General features: G+C 35.7%; 1 protein-coding gene across 1 annotated transcript; it reads left to right on the top strand.

Moving 5' to 3' along the window:
• The first annotated feature begins 359 nt into the window (after positions 1 to 359).
• Positions 360 to 21,094, top strand: nlrb5 (NOD-like receptor family B, member 5). The gene is made up of 20 exons (XM_079613840.1): positions 360 to 736; positions 5,703 to 5,737; positions 5,814 to 5,862; positions 8,222 to 8,253; positions 8,385 to 8,448; positions 11,480 to 13,148; positions 13,591 to 13,671; positions 13,785 to 13,859; positions 13,964 to 14,068; positions 14,494 to 14,640; positions 14,851 to 14,925; positions 15,047 to 15,135; positions 15,415 to 15,464; positions 15,736 to 15,806; positions 15,906 to 16,123; positions 16,389 to 16,639; positions 16,809 to 16,925; positions 18,930 to 19,071; positions 20,431 to 20,475; positions 20,584 to 21,094. The coding sequence occupies exons 1-20, from the start codon at positions 430 to 432 to the stop codon at positions 20,853 to 20,855; spliced, it is 3,894 nt and encodes a 1,297-aa protein (XP_079469966.1). The 5' UTR covers positions 360 to 429; the 3' UTR covers positions 20,856 to 21,094.
• Positions 21,095 to 21,153: the final 59 nt, after the last annotated feature.

A 21,153-nucleotide genomic window follows, 5' to 3' on the forward strand; every position in this document is an offset into this window, starting at 1 on the left:
TGACTTTTTAAAATTTGTTTTTGTTATTAGAAAAATGTAGTATGTAGGCCTATGTAGTAACTAAATGTAGTAATTTACTCATTTTAAAACAGCCTTTAAAATGTTTTTAGAATCTGTAAAGTAAAAAAAAAAAAAAATCGAAAAGCCCAAATAACTGTAGGCCTATCTCTGCTAAATTAATTTAACATGTTTGTGATGCCCTTTATTTTGAAGTAAAAAAATTTGTTTTACTTATTTTAATTTTAATTATTGTTGTTTCAATTTATACTTAAAAAATGTGACAACGTGTAGCAGAAATAGACGACGCACCTTCACTCGTTTCCTGTACAGAACATATAGATGTTGCGCATGCGCGTTATAAGCACAAAATAAACGAAACACTCTCTGACACCAGACAACTCGGTGTTCCCGAGTAAAGAATTGTTCAAAATGAACATGGTCATGACAGACCCATTATTACTGGAAAAGTGTCTGAGCATTAAGGAGCTCCTGAGTCATATTTTTGATGATCTTGGAATAGAAAACCAAAAGAAGTTTAAAATAATATTGTGCGATCGGAAGAAAAAACCGCACTTCAAAATATTTACAGTCGACAAAGTTACAGACTCTACAGATCTCGCCGATTTAATGGTGACAACTTTCACATTGAAGGACGCGGTTCCTGTAACACTCGAAATATTAGAGGCTATTGGCTGTAATCAACTAGCAGTGGAGCTCAGAAAACGCACAAGAGACGGTAAGTAAAACTATTGTAAATTATAATTATAAATGCGAAACTAAATTGAGAGGTTTCGTTTCAGACAGGATCCCAGGGGGCCTATAGGCTATTACAGAAACTTTCTATCGGACAAGTTAATTTAGGACTTTTCACAAATTCGTATTACAGAACCAAATCTCAAATTGATGTAGTTTTCTAATCCTATTTTAGAAATTCTCATCTCTGTAGTTATGAAATCTTAAACCGCTCCATCGAGTTTAACTGCAGATATTGGTCTGATACAACACCGCCACGCTAAACCGTCTCATGCAGGAAGTTCGAGAGAGAGAGAGAGAGAGAGAGTTGTGTGTGTGGAGCGCTTCAAAGTTTTAATGTCAAGTATTTTATTAAAACGATCCATTTAAAATGTTAGTTTGTGTTGAAATGATATTATAATTGTTTTCTAGGATAGAGAGACCCTGACTTTTTGTTAATATGACAGCTTAATCATATAAACACACACATATATAACCCCCTTGTAACCTTGTTTTTAAAGTTTATACATGCTTTGCATGTAATATTTACATGCTTTGGAAATTAAACAGTGAAAAAGAGAATTCTTTTATAGTCTGAAAAGTCCATTCAGGACATAGACGGTAAAAGAAGGATAAACTTGATAGTGAAGGATAATCTTGATAGATTATCCCATGGTTTTGTAAAACTGGAAAAACTGGAAGAGAAGGCAACTCTCTGAGAGAACAAAGGAAATAACCATTTGAACTCACTCTTGTGCACCATTCGAGAATACATCTATTTCCCTCTTCCCCCCCACTCCTTCTCTATCATGCTGAGATCACCAAAATTCAACCAAGAATCTATATGGTTTAATGTGAATAATTATCATACAGTATTAAACATGTTTGGTATCATTTGAAATGTCTCAGTGCGTCTGGTACAAATGTCTCATTCTCAAAGAAGTAAACCAAAAGGTAATCAAGTTCTTAAAGGACAAGTTCGGTATTTTACACTTAAAGCCCTGTTTTCAGATCGTTTCTGATTAAATAGAACGGTTAATATTCAAATTTGGACACATGCTGCTCCCAGTTGATGGACCCCATTGACTTCCATAGTAGGAAAAAAAGATACTATGGAAGTCAATGGGGTCCATCAACTGTCTGGTCACCAACATTCTTCAAAATATCTTCTTTTGTGTTAAACAGAAGAAAGAAACTCATACAGGTTTGAAACAACTTGAGGGTGAGTAAATGATGACAGAATTTAAATTTTTGGTTGAACTATCCCTTTAAATAAACAGAAGTACTTGAGTATCAAAAGTACAAAGTAAATGTCATTGCATTGTTATATTATTGTTGCATTATTACAGGACATTATGCCTGAAGCAACCTAGTGAATACAGTTTGTAGTTTTGTAGTGTGGAGCTTTTAGAATGTCACAAAACCTATAGATATTAAACAACTGAATTTATAAAAAAGACCGCCATAATCATCTTCATTTTATTTAACACTCCTACCACCCCAACAAAAGAAGTACACATCCATGCGTATCCATTCATGCACATTTGAAACAAGTGGTGTGTAAAAAAAAAAAAAAGGCAATACAACCATAACAGTAGCTATAACTGCCCAACAGCAATACTGCTTTAACAAACAACACAACAGAAATACTTATTTACCATGAAAACAAAACTTTCAAACCATTACTTGTGATAACGATACTGTCTCTCACAGATCACTTGTAAAGAAAAATCGTACTAATCGTCAAACTTCACGACACGTGACCCTACAAGAGTGATTAGATACGGATCATTCCCTGACTAACATAACTACTTTCTACTCAAGGACTTTGACAGAAATGTAGTGGAGTAAAAAGTATGATATTTGTCTTTCAAATGTAGTGAAGTTAAAGTAAAAAGTTTACAGAACAAATGCTCAAAAAGTGTACTTAAGTACAGTACTCAAGTAAATGTACTTTGTTACTGTCCACCTCTGAACCCTAATACATTTTACGTCTTCCTTGATATACTATTCTTGTTACTGACTGGAGTACTCCAAACAGATCTTGATTACTTTTTGAATAGAATGACCGTAGGCTTGCTAAAACTGTTGACGGATCTGAGCATACCAAAACTTTGCCATGTCCCGTCTTTTCTACCCATCGTAATGCATTTCCAAATTTCCAGCTTTTCTTCTATTGATTCCTATTCCTTTACAGTATCTGGTATCACCATCCCCAATGCTGTTGCTGTCTCTGGATTCTTAGCACCATCTGTTTAAATCTGGATATATTCATTATAATTTTCCATTACCATGTTCGTTATTGATCATTAGGATCCTCTGTCTGTGTCTTCCTATTTTCCTGTAACACAGACCAGTCTTCCTTAGGCCAAACTATAGCGTCCTTGGAGCAATCTCTGGATAAACTACCGTGGGATTTATTAAACACCTCAAATTAAACACTTTTAATTCTTTAGCTATATAATTTCCAATCCGTCCAAAATTGTCCTTTAGATTTTTTCCATACTCCCAGCTCTCCTGCAGTACTGGTTTAGTGAGATGTGAATTATTACGCCCTTAAACCAGCCCAATAGTTTGCTATCAACTGCTTCCTTCTTAACTTCTTAGTTGCAGTTCTCCCATCTCTACCTGTATGGAAGTTATGGTGTTGGTTTGAAAGCTCTTCAAATTACATAACTCCTTATAATCATTCCCCACACTTCTCCCAGTGGTGTAGTTCTTTCTATTTCATCACAAAAAATTCCTCCAACTAGTCCTCTTTGCTTCGCGAATCGTTCTTCTGTTCTGACAACTGCCTCAGCTTTCTTGAACTTAATTAGATGATTCATATGATGTTCTTTTAATCATTCAAAAAGTTTTGTTTCTCTCTTACCGCCTGATAACACACTTCATTCCACCAAGGACCAAGGCACTCATTTTCGATTTACCCTGTTTCTCTCTTCAGGAATAGCTTCCTCATCTGCCATAATAATTGCTGAAGTTATCTGGTTGTTAACATCATCTATGCTTCCAGAAACCTCAATTCTAGTCATTGATTGCATCATCATTCATCACTCAATTTCTGAAACTTATCCCAATCAGCTTTCCAAAAATTCCACTTAAGAATTCTATCATCTGGTCTTACTTCCAATCTTCTACCCACTGAGGAGGAGGAGTTTGGTATTCAAAGGTATTTTACCAAGCAACCAACGACGTACACACAGCTGCTGTGAAGTAAACGCTAGATTTAAATGGAGAAGCAATATGCTTTTAAAAATACTTTTAATTAAGTGCTGCAGAAAGATAAGTTTTGATAAACTTAAAGGATTAGTTCACTTTTAAAGTGAAAATTCTGTCATCATATACTCACCCTTAAGTTGTTTCAAACCTGTATGAATTTCTTTCCTCTGCTGAACACAAAGGAAGATATTTAGAAGAATGTCAGTAACCAGACAGTTTTTGGTTCCCATTGACTTCCATAGTAGGAAAAAAATATACTATGGAAGTCAATGGGAACCAAAAACTGTCTGGTTACTGACATTCTTCTAAATATCTTCCTTTGTGTTCAGCAGAGGAAAGAAATTCATACAGGTTTGAAACAACTTAAGGGTGAGTATATGATGACAGAATTTTCACTTTAAAAGTGAACTAATCCTTTAATAGAAAAGGCAAAGCCTTTTCATGGGAGTCCATTATTATTTGTTTTGTTGTCAAAGTGAAGAGCATCATGTTGCGTGTTTCCACCATCAAACATCGCTGTTCTTCATCTTGTATCATTAATAAATGTGATGCCATTCTCAGACAGGGCTATTGTCATGTGATTTCTACAGTTGGCGTTCAAATAATTTTGAAGTTAGGACACCAGTGGGGTTTTTTGTCGAGTTTGGATGGTTCTGTAATAGCCTTTACCTATCCTTAGTTAGGATAAGATTGTGCCCTTAAGAAATGTCATTCTGTAATAGCTTTTGTCCTAAATGAGGTCTTAACTGAAATTGCAAGGGTTGCCAAAAAGATAAGAGTGTTATAAAGGGTAGGTTCTTGGTGCTAAAGAACAGGGTTTGGGGTATTAACGTATGGACGTAAACAAAGCCCCAAACCACACATATGATGCTGGTAGCCCAAATTGTCAGAACTTGTTGAGCAGCTGACAGAAGTGTGACACAAAATCCTAAATAAATAGCCTAAATTTAGTGATTTTTAAAATAGATATCAATTAAACGTATTTACAAATTGTTAATATAAAAAAAAAAATGTAGTCAGTTGGTGGCACATCTTTATTTGAGTAGCATGTGCCACTGAATGTTGTTATACCAGTGCTATTGTATGTTGTTGATCAGGCAAACTACCCATTCTAGGAAAGTCACAGAATAAATCTTTCACTGCGAATAACTCATTAAAAGTCGGCATGAAATCAAAATTGACCCTATTTACTTTGTTAGCGGATATTACTAGTCTTGTGGTGAACAATTAATCCGTGCAAGTTAATACACGGAAAAAAATTGTTTGCCCAAGTTATCTTTTATCAAAGTTTGAAAAGTTAGTTCCGGGTTTGGAATGGTTCTTTTTCTGATGACATAGGTTTGACGGCTTGGGTTGCTTAAACGCGTAACCACTCCCCTCAAACCGTTACTCTGCTATGGGCGAGGGATGGAGAGGAGGAGCGCTAAAGTAAAACCCTGCCCTCTGTTCAATATTCCGTTTCACTCGGAAATGCGTCACAACACTTGAGAAAAGTCATTTGCAACTTCCGGTTCAAGCGGACTTTAACAGTAGCATCCATTACTGTAAATCTTTATTTTTACATGATGCTGAGTGCAACTATCCCCTATATTTTTTAATTCAGTGGCCTTTAATTAGAGACCTCATAATATAGATTATGAGGTATATACCAAAATAATAAGCATTGTACTCTAACCCTTTTTTATCCGGTCAAATTGTTTTGTGACATTTATTCCTGCTGACATGAGCTCTAACAAATTATTTTCATGCAGGGAAAGACACAAGGGTGAAACCTGAGTTATATACTGTAAGTGAGGAGAAATTTCCTATAATTTGTTTGTTGCAATGAGACTGAAACACTAATTATTTCTCTGTTTATTAAGAGGGACTATTTATCATCATATTCTGAGTATGAAATCCCCACACTCCAAGGTAGGCTCATATTCTGACTTTTTAAAATGAGAACTCTTCTTTGATTGCTGATGAACATTGTAATTTGCTGCTGTGTTTGTGTCTGCACTATAGGAACTCAGTGTCCTAGGACTAAGGATTATCAGGTCTCTACCAGACTAATAAATTACTAAATTACTAAATCAGGGGTGTTATTAATGCTATAATGTTAATTACAGACATTTATTAAATACAAAATTAGACACAAAATTAATTACATACGCGAATATAGAGACATTGTTTTCTGGCATGCCTCCCTTTTACAGTTCTCCCTCACAGACACACTCAGCACATTAGCTCCTAATGCATTCACGCCTTACCTACAAGACACGCTTTAAACACGCTTACACCATTGTTACATTGCTACATGGAAAAACTTTTAAAAATGTAAAATTGTGATTTCCAGGCCATGGAAAAACTAGAAAATATATATTAGATTTTTTTTTTTTAATTAACTATTCTAGTAAAATATGGAATAGTTTTGCTCAGTTAAATTACATGTTGTTTTTTATTTAGCACTGCAACGAATATGTTTTATTATAACAGATGTTTACATAGTCCACAAGATATTATAATATCTGCATTAACACAAATGAAACCGTTCAATAGTTTGCATACACTTATGGAATAAGTGCAGGGCAGTGCTAAAAAAACAAGATCTTTAAATAAAATAAGAACAATTCATTTTTCAAAAAAAAAAATTTTTAAGTCAAAGACTTAAATGCATTTTAATTTCGTATTTAATACAAATTTCATTAGAAATCAAAGCAAATCATTCTGAATTTGCAAAAGAAAAATACGTTATTTTTTGCCAAAAACCTATGAATCATAATTCGAATCGGGTCTGACCATCCAACACTACAAAATAATACTGTTTTCTAAATGCCCCCTAACGAATCAACATCATAATGTGATGTTGAATCAACACTGCCATGGATTCAATGCTAAAATTAGCAAAAAGAATCAATGGTAATGTTGTTGAATCAGTTACAGTGTGATGTTAATTCAACATCATGTTTGCATTCTCAGTTAAAGGGGTCATGACATGGTTTTTTTATTTTTATTATTATGTTCCCTTAGGTGCAATTATAGTATTACTATAGTTTTTTTTACAAAAAACTTTTAAAATGTAGTGATTTATGACCTTTTCCCACCCTGTTTCTCATCCTCTGATTCAAACAGTCTGTTTTGGGGGTGTTTCCCCTTTAAGAGTTCAGTGTTAACCCCCACTGTTGTGATTGGCTAACGTCAGTGCCTATGCATCAATTGTTAACGCCCCCAGCCAGAACCTGTGCGGATTCAGCGTATTTAAAAAGTAGTTTACAGTTTTAAATACATTACTTACAGTTTGCGTCGTCGTTGTTGAGCCCAGAATAGTCGGCACGGACTTATCTTTGAGCAACAGTTTTCTGGCAAAGCCAGCATCATTTCGGGATTTGTTCTCTACCACTGCCGTGACTGGGACAAATAAAGTGCATCCATTTTTCCCTGTCGTCTGGATCTTTCGCAGCGTATTCAAAGATGTTGTTTGTCCACAGCCAGTAACAGCACATCTACGTGGCATCGTAATATCCATGTACACAGACCCACTCGTTGTCCGTCCGTCGACTGAACACTTGTGAGGCGCGCGGCGCGTGGGCGCGGGCGCGACAATGATACAAAATGAGCGTAGTTGCCTTGCGCTTTAAGCGTAGTTGTCTTGTGCCGGAGGCGGTCGTATGCAAACGCTGGTACGTCACTTCGTACCGTGACGTCACTTCTTACCATGAATCCAGAACGAGCTGTATTTAGAGCTTGATTAAATAAATGATTCGTTTATAATGGGGAGGACATCTTAAGCTATGAAACTTGCAGGACGTTTTAATGGTACAAAGACCTCTTATATACCAAAAGATCAAGGCAAATTTGGTTTCTCATGTCATGACCCCTTTAATGCTGAAATTTGAACGGAAAAAAAATATTACACTGCCATGTTGATTTTAAATCCCTTTTGTTGAAACATTGAAAACAACTAAAATGTTATCATATTGCTGGACCATTAAGGAGAAAACCACTTAAAATTAAAACAGCATTAATTAGACTACTGAGTGCACATGCAAAACTAAAATTCCAATCAATGGGTGTTTTCAAACAACGATGCATTTATCCACCCATGTGTGCTGCCGGCTTTCTTCAAAATGTCTATGGTGATCCAACATACTTTAAACATTGAAATGTCAGTCTCAACCAAGATAATGTTTTGGATGAAAACTAAGCATTGAATCAATGTTACCCTGCTATCTGAGATTGTACTTGACATTATTCCAGCTGTCACAAGTTCTAACAAGTTCTTTTCAAGCAGGGCCAGACAGAGGGGTGAAACATCGGTTATCTGTAAGTGTAATGTGTGTTTGTTATAATGAGACCGTGAACTAAAGGACTTTTGATTTTCAACTAATGTTGGGTGCATTTGTTTACTTCATTTTAATGAACTGCTTAACACTCATCATTCTCTCCTTATTAAGCGGCCCACTTTCTCAGGGTTTGGGAAGCATGATTGGACTGAAAGACACCGGAAATTACCCCAAGGTAGGCTTATATTCTGTCTGTTTAATATTAGAGCTCTACTTTGATTGATCTTGAAATAAATCACCAACTGAATAAAACAAATCACTATAAGAGTTTAGATCCATAATTTAAAAGCTGATATATGAATCAGTAAAAGGTTTTCTTTTTTTGAAACGGGTGTAACTTGAATCTTGACCGAGCAGTTCTCACATTGAGGGTCATATTTATTTAGAGCTACTGAACCAGAAGTTATAATTTGGGTTTAGTAATTCAATGCAACAAAATACTGTAACTTCAGCTTGGTTTAAAAGCATTGTCTGTTGTTTTGTCTATATAGTGCTGTTAAACCAGACTTTTCATCTCAGGGTGACAGTATTATGTGATTATTCTCCATTGAATGTATCATTTTCTATTGTGAGACTAAAGAATGTTTAAAAACTTTAAAAAAAAATTTTTTTTTTTTAAACTATTCTAGTAAAATATGGAATAGTTTTGCTCAGTCAAATTATGTTTTCTTTATTTAGCACTGCAACAAATTTGTTTTATTATAACAGATGTTTACATATAGTCAACACGATATTATAATACCTGCATTTTCACAAATGAACCAGTTCAAAAGTTTGCATACACTTAATTGATTCTCAGTATGGTGTCATTACCTAGTAGCCTGGCTCCGCCCTCCTACGTGCTTCCGCTCAATTTTAATTTTCCTTCAGAACTACGTCTGGGATTGTGGTGTATTCTTGGGTTTTCTCCATTTTTTACCGGTCCAATCAGCGAACAGAGGGAATGGCTGAGAACGATGACGTTGAGGTTGTGCGCTAGTTTGAGTCGTCATACGTCACGACCAAGCGCTAGCGCTTGGTTATGGCAGATCCAGAGTGACTCTGGGCAGATCCAATAGTTTTAAACTTCAACAGAGGACCCGCCTTCAAGGAAGTTAACGCTTGTCAATGGAGAGAGGCCAGACTCTCTGTACAAATGAAATGTACGAGAGTCTGGTAGAACCAGGCTATAGATGATCCCTGACTGTTTTTATGATAAGTCCTATGTTTGTCCTGAGCAGTTCTGTTCTGAAATATCCTCCAGGTCCAGTCCATTCTTTGATTTTCCATCATCCTCTGCACATTTAAACCCCTTTTCCAATAGTGACTAAGTTTTTTGAGATCCATCTTTTCACACTGATGACAACTGAGGGACTCGTATACAATTATACAATTATCACAACCTCGAACTATCACAACCCTGCCAATTGGTTGTTGGTCATATATAATAGTTTAGCAGCACATTTGATTATTCCTTTCAACTCTTTACTTATATTTTACCCGTTCATATTAAGCTGTCACTTTGAGGTCCTCAAGCCTTCTGTTTAACATGGGTCTCAAGATCACAAATTCGTCAGTTTTCGGGTCACTTGGCAATATATCCGAGATGGTCGCATCCTGTTAAAAGGTTTACACCCACTGGCTCTTAATGGGTTGTGTTGCCTTGACCATCAGTGAATGTTTGCAGCTTTTGATCATCCAGGTAACAACACACACTGTTAAGAATCAAGCATGTGTAAACTTTTGAACTGGATCTTTTGTGTAAATGCAGTTATTATTATGTCTTGTGGTCTATATTTTAACAAACATCACGTGACTCGAAATGTACATATATTTAAAGCTCCTCTCAAATTACTTTTGGTGCAATAAACAATCCGAAGTAGTTTCTTTTTCTTGCAAGAAAGTATTAAAAAAAAACAAATGCATTTTATTTAGTAATTAATATAATTTCTTTAGAAATCAAAGCAAATCATTCTGAATCTGCAAAAGAAAAATAAGTTGTTGTTTTTTTGCCAAAAACCTACAATATGAATCATAATTTGAATCAAGTGTGACCAGCAAACACTACAGAATAATGATTTTTTTTAATGCCCCCAAACAAATCAACATCATAATGTGATGTTGATTCAACACTGATTCCATGCTAATGTAACATGCATAAGTTTGCAAAATTCTGCACACAGTAAACATCATCCTGTTAATAAAAATTAGCAATTTTTTTTATCTTATTGCGGACACTCCTTTTAGGTGGCGTTTGTTCAACTCATTGACCACAGTAGGCTACATTGAAAGTAAACATAACCGGAAATAAGTGAGACATACTATTTCAAACGGAAGTGTGTCACGAAGCTTAGTGCAAGTGGTCCATTGCTGTCATAAAACAACTTTAATAAAGCATTAATTAGACTACTGAATGCACATGCAAAACTAAAATTCCAATCAGTGGGAGTTTTCAAACAACATGGGCATTTATTCACCCATGTGTGCTGTCGCCTTTCATCAATTTATATCCTGATCATCCAACATACTTTAAACATTGAAATGTCAGTCTCAACCAAGATAATATTTTGGATGAAAACTCAGCATTGTATCAATGTTACCCTGCTATCTGGGATTGTACCAACCTGACATTATTCCACTTCTTTTAAACTTTCTATTCATCAAAGTCAAAAATATAAATAAATACAAATAAAAAAATTGTACACGACTGTTTTCAAAATTGATAAGGATCATAAATGTTAGTTGAGCATCAAATCATCATATTAGAATAATTTCTGAAGAATCATGTGATGAAGACTGGAGTAATTATGGTGAAAATTCAGCTTTAATCACAGAAATAAATTATATTTTATTGTATTATTGTTTTAAATTGTAATAATATTTTATAATATTACTGTTTTTACTGTATTTTGGATCAAATCAATGCAGGCCTGGTGAGCAGAAGATACTTTTGAACAGTAGTGTACATCCAACAGAATGATTCTAGCTTCATTTACCAATGTAGTATTTACCCTAAAAACAACTGGATGCTTGTTTGTTCTACGTTATTGACAGCATTCTTTAGAGATTAGAGAATCTCACTAAAACTTTTTTAAATAGTTTTTGGTTTATTGGTAATAATTGTATTTGAATGATTTTACAATATTTTTGAAAAACAGTACTTATGCAATAGTAAGTGGTTTGAGTGTTACTGTTTTTGCTTTTACATTTTGTTTGTTAATCAACAGGTTTTCCTTCAGAATCTCGGGAGATTGTACATCAATATAAGCTGTCAATCATACAGAAGTATAAGAATGAGTGGAGCTTCCTATCTGGTCAAAAAGAATCATTGTCTGCCCTCTATACTGAACCAGTGATCATTCAGAAAAATAAAAATGACATATTTAAGATCATCAGTGTGGATGAGCTTGTGGATTGTTTGTGCGTTGAGGGTGGTAGTTTCCAGTACCATGATCCAGTGAATGTCATTCTCCAAGGCGACTCTGGCAGTGGCAAATCCTTCATAGCACAAAAGATCATGTTGGACTGGGCATCTGGAATGTTTTACAATAGAGACTGTTTTGATCTAGTTTTCTATCTGAGGTGTGAAGAGTTGATGTGTATTTCTGAGGAGATTAATTTAATTGAGCTCTTGAGCTACAGCTGCAGTTTAACATCAGATCAGATCTCACAGATGTTACAGCAGTCACCAGAGAAGATGCTTTTCATCATTGATGGATTTGATGAGCTGAGACTCACACAGGACATTTATGACATGTCACCAAACACCGATCCGCTTCAGAAAGCCCCACCTGAGGTCATTCTTTGTGGCCTAATGAGGAGATACCTCATCCCTGAGTCCAAACTGCTCGTCACCACCAGAACTAAGAACACTGTGAACAAGCTGGTAAAAGGACAACAGCGTTTCACTGAGATCATGGGCTTTTCTGCAAGTCAGGTGGACGGGTACTTCCAGAAGTTCTTCAGGAAAGAGTTTGAGTGTGTAAGAGCAAATGAAACCCTCCTCACTGCCTGTTCCATCCCTGTTATCTGCCGGATCATCAGTGAGATGTTCAGAGTTGGTGCAAATGTAACAAGTGGACTGGAAACCACAACCTCCATCTATGCTGACGTTGTGTCCACTCTACTGGAGCATCACTGCCAGGGTTTGAGTCAGTCCGTCCCGACCCTGCTGAGGAGTCTGGGTCAGCTGGCAGAGAGAGGGATGCTGGAACATCAGGTCTTGTTTGATGAGAAAAGAGTGAATGAAACGGTTTCAGACCCTGATGGCAGTCCATTCCTGTGCCAGTTCCTCTTTAAGAGAAGAATCCACCAGAAGACGATGTTCAGTTTTATGCATCTCAGCTTTCAGGAGTTCTTCACCGCTCTGTACTATGTCCTTCTGGATGAAGAAGAGTCCCAGAGGAAAGTGAGAGAGCTGCTTCACACTGTAGAGAGAGGATGGGCTCTGTCCCGTTGGTCTGATAAAGACTTTTCAATGACAGATGAAGAAGTTAGACGTGCAAAGCTTCTGCAGCCTGTGATTCTGTTCCTCTGTGGTCTCTGTAAGAAAGAATGGATCCACTCATTCTTTGAAAAGTACAACATGGTTGTTTCTATGAACACACAATCCCAGATTAAGGAATGGATCAATCAGTGTTCACAGAGATATCAAAATGAACACATGCTGTTCATTCTCCATTGTCTCTATGAGCTCCATGAGAAAAGCTTTGTTGGGAAAGTTTTGGAAGGTTTGATTTTGATAGATCTGTCAGATATTCCACTGAAAAGGACAGACTGTTGGGTGTTGAAGTACTGTTTACAGTGCTGTGAACACATCAGAAACCTGAAACTCCATGTAACATCTGATGATCTGAAGATGCTTCAGCCTGAACTGTGTCGCTGTAAAGAGCTGTGGTGAGCGAAATTTAGACTGTGCCTTTTCTGACACGTCATCAACACATGACATTTTACAGCATTTACATTTTATTTACAGCCATTTCAAAACATTCACTTCTCTTGGAGCTCTAAATGTAATTGTTATCTGTTTCAATACTTATGCAATATCACACAAGCAAGAGTGCTGTAGTACTGAATATGAGCACAGCTGTGATTCAGCCTCTGGGTAATCTGATATTCAGTACTACAGCTGTCATTATTGTGTGATATTGTTTTGATTTTTACCACACTTACTCCACAGTCACTGGAATCACTTTTCTGAACCAGACCGGAGAGAAAATGCTGAGTCAAAACATTCTAAAATATATACGCAACACTGCAAACACACACAAAGCCCAGAATGAACAGTTTGTGTAATGAAGATCAAATCTGATATACTGTCTTCTTTTTACTTTTAAAGGTTGATGATGAATCACATTTCAGACGATGTTGATGGTTTTATCGCTGCTGCTGGTAAAGGGAAGATTCTACATAAACTCAAGTAATGTATAATTCATTTTTGAATACAATTGTACTCTTTGGCATATTCAGTTATTCTGTATATTTAATCAAGTTTATGTAATATCTAATGAAATACTCATTACATTTTGCCAGTATAAAGAAGCCTGAAACCCATGAAAGGGGATTTTGCCCAGAGATCACCGTGTCAGTCAGAGATAAAGACATCACGTATGAAACTCTCATCACTTGTCGCATTCAAAATTGCAGTCTCATCCTACCACCTGATGATTATTATAAACCTATACTGATGTTTATATCTGTGATTGCTTCAGGTTCTCTTTTAGCAGTTTGGTCTTCACATCATTGACTCTAACCTGTCCAAGCTCAGTGGTTTCCACCATCAACTCTGCTGTACAGTTGTACAGGTCTCGACATTTGTGAGTGGAAGCTTCATTCTTTCTTTTTTCAGATATACCCCATTAAGAATGGCTGCCATATACTATCAAAAATATATAAAAAATTTAAGTGCACCCAGAAATGATTATTTACTCACCCTTGTGTTGTTGCAAAGCTATGAGACTTTTTTTATTTTTTCAACAAATTTGTGTTTCAGAGGTAAACGAAAGTCTTGGGTTTGCAGTGAAATGAGGGCGAGTAAATGATGAGAGAATTTTCATTTTTGAGTAAACAATCCTGTTAAGGATCTTACATCATGATCAGTTGGTAGATTTATTAGGTGTTTATTAGATTAATTTCTCTTTTTTTTTTTATTCATAAAAAATAAAAGCATGTATATCTAAGCTTTGAGCCTGAGAACCAGCATGTCACATTTACTACTTCATCTGGGTTTTTTGTTGTTTAGGGGTTTTAATTTGAAGGAACTGTTGGTGTTCCTGAAATCACTGTCTGGTTTGAAGAAAGTCTGTCTGGATGGTTCACATCTGAGTTACACATTTGCCCCTCAAATCCTGTCCCTCATTCAGGCCTGTCCCAGCCTGACTGAACTCAGGTAACTGCAGTATTTGAGCATTCACAAAGGTTTTATGTTGTTTTCTTATTACTATTGTGAAAATTACAAAAATATCTTAATAGTTTGTTTTCCATTCAGTTTCTCATACTAATTATCATAATAACTTTCCCCAGCATTCATTGAGCACAATAAACCATAAGCATTTATATTTGTAGAATTAATAAAGTTCATTTTTTAAATCTTTTTCAGGATAAATCCCATCGATGGATACATGTTAGAGTCCCTGAAGGACTCATTGAAGAAGATTGATTGGACCCTGACTGTGTAAGAGTTAAATATTAGACTTTTTTTTTTGTCGTTTCTTTCAGTTCATTATGAAGGTTATGTTCTGTAGACATACAATAATTTTGCAGTCATCAAGAGTGTTTAATGTTGTTCTCCTTAGCTGGGGAAATTCAGTGTTGATCAAGGCAGATGGGAAGAGATTGACAGTGGAGAAGCTGAACATAAAGAAAGAAAAGAGTGAGAGCATAAGTAAGCAAATAGTTCTTTTTTATATATATAATCAAGACTCCTGCCATATAGCTTGATCTGTGCCTTCATTATGCACCTCATTATAACTCATATTCCTGAGAATAAACCAAATAATCTAGAGAACTGTCAACAGTCAAAACATCTGATAGTGAAGCGTTCACTGGTGTATACATGATTAGAAGACCCACAACTGATGACAAATGCTTTTATTTGAGTCTCCTGTTATTACAGTTCTGTTTCAATTAATATTATAGTTATGAATTGTGTTTTGTCTGACAGAAGGAGAGAGTTGCTCATCATCAAAAGCTGAATCATCTTCAGCACAATCAGTGAGTAGAAGCTGAAGAGGATTCTTAAGTTTTTCTTGTTATAACAATTATTCTTTTTTGTTTGGGATATTTATGTGTGAATGAATTACTTTGAATCTGGAGATGATTTTGAAGCTATAAAACATTCTTTTAAAAACAGTGGTATGCTATTTGATTTCATTACACTATTTTGTAATCCCATTATTCAGAATGTTTACATTTAATATTTTACATACTGTAATATGACATTTTCAATGATAAAATATACTCTTTATTCTTTTCTTTTTTTCAGTCCTCAGAAGATGTGTTCACACCTGAACTGCTTCAGGGAGATGATGTGGACAAACACAAGAATACATACAGGTATTGAACACTTATCCTATTTTTGGACATTGTTAGAATGTAAGCATACTGTTTTGACTTTATAAAGTTTAAAAATAAAATTAATATAATGTCCTCCAGGTTTGTGTGTCCACATGCTGGTCAGTTTCGTTGCAGTCTGACCAGCCTTGTGTTTGTGATGGAGGGTGAAGGAGAGGTGCTGTATAAAACTGTCTCATGGGATCCTCATGTGTTAGTTGGTTTGGGTCAGATGCAGCCAGCCGGACCCTTGTACAACATTGACTGTTTTCATGGTTCAATCTCACAACTGCACTTTCAACACTGTGAAATATTCTCTGGTATGTGTATTTCTACATCCTAAATATTAATGTTTCACAGTTGTTGACTGTTAAGAATTCATGTAACATTGGCTGATAATTTACACATCAGATAACTTGAAACTGCATCTATTGAGTATATGTATGTAAATATTTAGCGAGGAGTAAGATGGGAGTTCTTGATGATTACATTGACCAACATTCTACACAAAGTGCTTTTACTGTATAATTAGAAATCAATACCTTTATTTTACCAAATAACAACATTTTTAAATGTATTTTGCAGAAGAAAATAAGGATGGTTTGGCTGTGGCACATTTGGTTGGTGGTAATGTAGAAATAGTACAGCCACTCAAAGTGACAGAAACTCATGTGATCATTGACATCAGCGAACTCAGCAGTTTTGGCCTTGTCTGGATAAAAAGTATATTTGGCATCCCCATTAGAGGACAGGTTTTGCTCTTCCTTCGAAATCTAACTCTTGAAAGGAAAATACTCAATATCCACTTGCTTCCAGAGAATGTTCCAGTATCAGAGGTATCTGAACGTATTGCTCCTTTGTTTTTTCAATGTGCTTTTCGTTTAAAAGAGTATTATAAAAAAAAAGCATGTTTGTACTGACAATATTGTGTAAAAGTAGCAGAAATTTTAAAGTAAATTCACCCCTTTTTGTGTTTTGTTTTTCTCCCTGCCCCCTTTCCTCAAGGTCAAGAGCAGTCATGGGGATAAAAAATACATTGAGACAAGTTCAAAATGTCACCTGATTCCTTACCAAAAATACAGTCTGTGTTGTCAACCAGAGAAATGTGAAGTGCAACCAACGGTAACAATATTTATTGAATAACATTTGAATTCCAACTGAATACCAGTGTTTAATAAGGTTTTGGGGTAGTTTATGTATACATTTCCAATTACTTTTTTAATAAATATTTTAAGTTAAATGATATGAATTCATTATATAAATAAGGGATAATGTTTGTATATAGTGCTGAGATTGGTCACCACAGTTTAAAGGGGTCATGACATGAGAAACCAAATTTGCCTTGATATTTTGGTATATAAGAGGTCTTTGTACCATTAAAACGTCCTGCAAGTTTCATAGCTTAAGACGTCCTCCCCATTATAAACGAATCATTTATTTAATCAAGCTCTAAATACAGCTCGTTCTGGATCCATGGTAAGAAGTGACGTCACGGTGCGAAGTGACGTACCAGCGTTTGCATATGACCGCCTCCAGCACAAGACAACTACGCTTTAAGCGCAAGACAACTACGCTTTAAGCACAAGGCAACTACGCTCATTTCGTATCATTGTCGCGCCCGCGTAGTGGGTCTGTGTACAGGAAAATTACGATGCCGCAGATGTGCTGTTCCTGGCTGTGGACAAGCCACATCTTTGAATACGCTGCGAAAGATCCAGACGTCAGGGAAAAATGGATGCACTTTATTTTTTGCGGACGTCTCAGTCACGGCAGTGTTAGTTTAAGCGTTTGTTCTGTACATTTGAAGGATGACTGTTTTGAGAACAAATCCCAAAATGATGCTGCCTTTGCCAGAAAACTGTTGCTCAAAGATAAGTCCGTGCCGACTATTCTGGGCTCAACAACGACGACGCAAACTGTAAGTAATGTGTTTAAAACTTTAAACTACTTTTTAAATACGCCGAATCCGCAAATATTCTGGCTGGGGGCGTTAATAATTGATGCATAGGCACTGACGTTAGCCAATCATAACAGTGGGCATTAACACTGAACTCTTAAAGGGGAAACACCCCCAAAACAGACTGTTTGAATCAGAGGATGAAAAACAGGGTGGGAAAAGGTCATAAATCACTACATTTTAAAAGTTTTTTTGTAAAAAAAACTATAGTAATACTATAATTGCACCTAAGGGAACATAATAATAAAATAAAAAAAACCATGTCATGACCCCTGTCAGGGACCAAGCAGTTAAGCAAGAGAAGTCGCAAGGGAAGTTTCAAAAGTAAGGATTTTTATTTCCAAAAAATCATAATAACAAAAATAAAGATAAAGTTTTGGGCCCCAAAAAAAGGGTCAAATACACAGACAATAACTGAAGCTCTGAACAAAAAAGACTCCAAACCAAAAATACAACTGACCTCCAATAAAAGAAACAACGAGGACTTATATATTGGCTGATCAGACCAATTTTGACCCACAGGGAAAGACTAACAACAACACTACTACATAAACTACAAATAACAGCAAAATCTACCTAAAACTTATTCCAAAAGGAATGTACTTTTACTTAACTCAACAAAAGCACTTCGATACTTGAGTTTAGATTTATATCATATTAAGTAGTCAATCTCAACTAGTCAATCCAAATGACAATCCCAAAAATATATTTCTGAATGGTCAATTAAATAAAGTATAATATATGTAAAATAAACTACGTGTCCTGTGAGTTATTTATAAAATAAATATTTGCAACAAATGTATAATGTGTATGAGGTTACCGCTCTTGAACTGGTTGTGAGGCCATAGCTGTGGCCATCACAACCCCTTTTTAAAAAAAAATTATCAACTTTTTACCTTCTCTCCTTTAAAGATAGCCTTGCATAAATATTTAATAAAAAGTTAAATATGTTAATTATAATGATCAGAATAAACAATTATTCCATATAGGTCATTATCCTAACTGTGAATTATTAAACTCTAGCAATTTATAATTATAATTTGCATTAATATTAAATGCAAAACACACACCTGTTAATCATTTCATTTTAAGGCCTTTAAAATACATAATTAAGAGTCAGAACTAACCACCTTATAATATTGTCTTTATATTGGTGGTCTTGTTTTCAGACTGAAATATTTGAGTGTAATTTTGGCCCAAACTATCATCCCACATTTGAAGTTTTTCTGGATGTCAACATTGAGGAGGTCGGACTGAGTATTTTGGAAGGTGGGAAGGAAGTGTGGAACAGACGGCGCATCTTTCTTACAGGTACAGTAGTCATGCATGTTGTTAAAAGCTTGTGTTGTAGTAAGTGATTTGATCAAGTTTGGGAGAGATTTTAAGTTGATCTATAGACACTCCACTGTGAGAAATGTCATTTCTACGGTAGGTCCTTGAGCTTTTTAGGGAACAAATATATCTCTAAATTTATACTTTATTTTATTTTGTGATCAGCAGTATTTAATTTATCAGGTGAATTAAAAAAAAGATATAATTAAGAGTGAGAGCATTAAACTTGGACAGATACATTTAAAATAAATACAACTATTAAAACTAGAATAAACAATTCTATTTTGAAGAACTGATCGTTTTTTAACAGGTTAATTTGCATGAACAGTCCGAACAATAGAAGAATGCTTTGACGCATTATTTTGTTGCGCTTCTGCTATGATAAACAGACATCCACTCATGAATTGTGTGCGTAATGGAGGCGAGCTAGTGAGTGTTGTGCTGACAACTGTTAGGGAACGCGGTCATTGATAGTGCACTCGCCTCGCATGCCGGGGTATCAGTGTTTGTGACCGACTCTGAGCAGGGCGGTTAGGATTGGAGGCGGAGTTTTGGAGGCGGAGCAATATAGAGAAGGGTTTGTTTGTTTGGGTTGATTTCAAATATTAACATTGTCCAACAGCATTTTTGAAATACTGCTTACCCCACCTTTAAAGGGTTAGTTCACACAAAAATAAAAAAATGTATCACTCACCCTCATGTCGTTGCAAACCCGTAACACATTTGTTCCTCTTCAGAACACAAATGAAGATATTTTACCCTAAATTAAATATGTTCATCATCATATAAACCGATTGTCTCATCAGAAATTTTTTACTAAACCGCTCAATTCATATGGATTAGTTGTACAATCTCTATTTTTAGAAAGCATCAAAATGAGTGTGGTCCTTATTTTTGGACTTTTGAAATTGTCTGCTCTCACCCACCCAGTCATCTCTCCTTCATGAGAAATACAAAAAAAGTGTTGTTAGTCTTAAAATGCTACTTTACAATGGCACTGTTGAGAACTGATCTTTGAAAAATTGCAGTCTGATCTAGTTTGTGATGAAAGTCCGACAAATCCGCCGTGGTTGTTGCGTTGCCGTCTATGAAGAGAAAGAAATTTGTCAGATTTCAGCAAGAATATTGAAAGTCTTACAGGTTCGGAACGACATGAGGGTGTGTAAATGATTTTACAGATGACAGAATTTTCATTTTTGGGTGAGCTATCCCTTTAAGGCTGGTCCTCAGAAGGATAGTGGTTCATTCCCTGCAAGGAATGAGACCTCAAAAGATTGTGATAACCGATTTCTCAGTGATCTTAAATGTCTTTTTTTATTTATTTTTTATTATCAATAGAACCAAGTAAAGGTGTAGAACCTCCTGAACACAGAAGGATCCCAGGTCTGATTTTATTGCTGAACATTTCAATCACGTTTATTCCTGTATTAGTCTCACACATTTTGTACACTCTTCTAAAGACTAACTTAAATCATATTTTGTTTCAATCAGAAACTGAATTTGTGGACACACACGGAGATAAACTCATTCAGAAAGTTTCATCAGTGATGCCGATTGCTGACAGTTTGAAGAGCAAAAACTTGATTACAGTTGACATCTGGAGAAAGATTAACGCCGCAAAGCCACAGGATAAAATGAGAGACTTGTTGGATGCTCTCAACTCATCCAGAGTAAAAGCAGAGGTATACAAACTGCTGAAGGAGAATGAACCTCATCTAGTAGCTGATCTGGAGTCTGGACCCAGTGGACCTTCACCACAGTAATGCTGAGAGTGGGTTTGAGGCGTAAAGAGCAGCTCTGCCGTTATTATACTGTACATATTTATATGATCGTGTCGATGTAATACACTAGTTTTACTCTAAGCCTACACTATTTTGAGGTATGTACGATGATGTTACTGTATGACAACATGAGTTACTATGAAATGTTTTTATTGGATATTACTGTGGAAAAATAACCACATACAATTAAAAACAATTGTGTAAAAGTTGCTGTGGGAAAACATATGGGTCATATTTTTCTTTTACATTTTTAAAAGATGAATAACACATGAAAAATAGA

Source organism: Phoxinus phoxinus (genome assembly GCF_949152265.1).
Source record: "Phoxinus phoxinus genome assembly, chromosome: 5".
NCBI lineage: Eukaryota > Metazoa > Chordata > Actinopteri > Cypriniformes > Leuciscidae > Phoxinus > Phoxinus phoxinus.

Bases quoted from the DNA above. Each gene is read 5' to 3' on its own strand.
- nlrb5 (XM_079613840.1), top strand. From the start codon at position 430: ATGAACATGGTCATGACAGACCCATTATTACTGGAAAAGTGTCTGAGC. The intron at 14,641-14,850 runs GTAACTGCAGTA...AATCTTTTTCAG, and splicing joins CCCAGCCTGACTGAACTCAG to GATAAATCCCATCGATGGAT. The intron at 15,465-15,735 runs GTGAGTAGAAGC...TCTTTTTTTCAG, and splicing joins AATCATCTTCAGCACAATCA to TCCTCAGAAGATGTGTTCAC.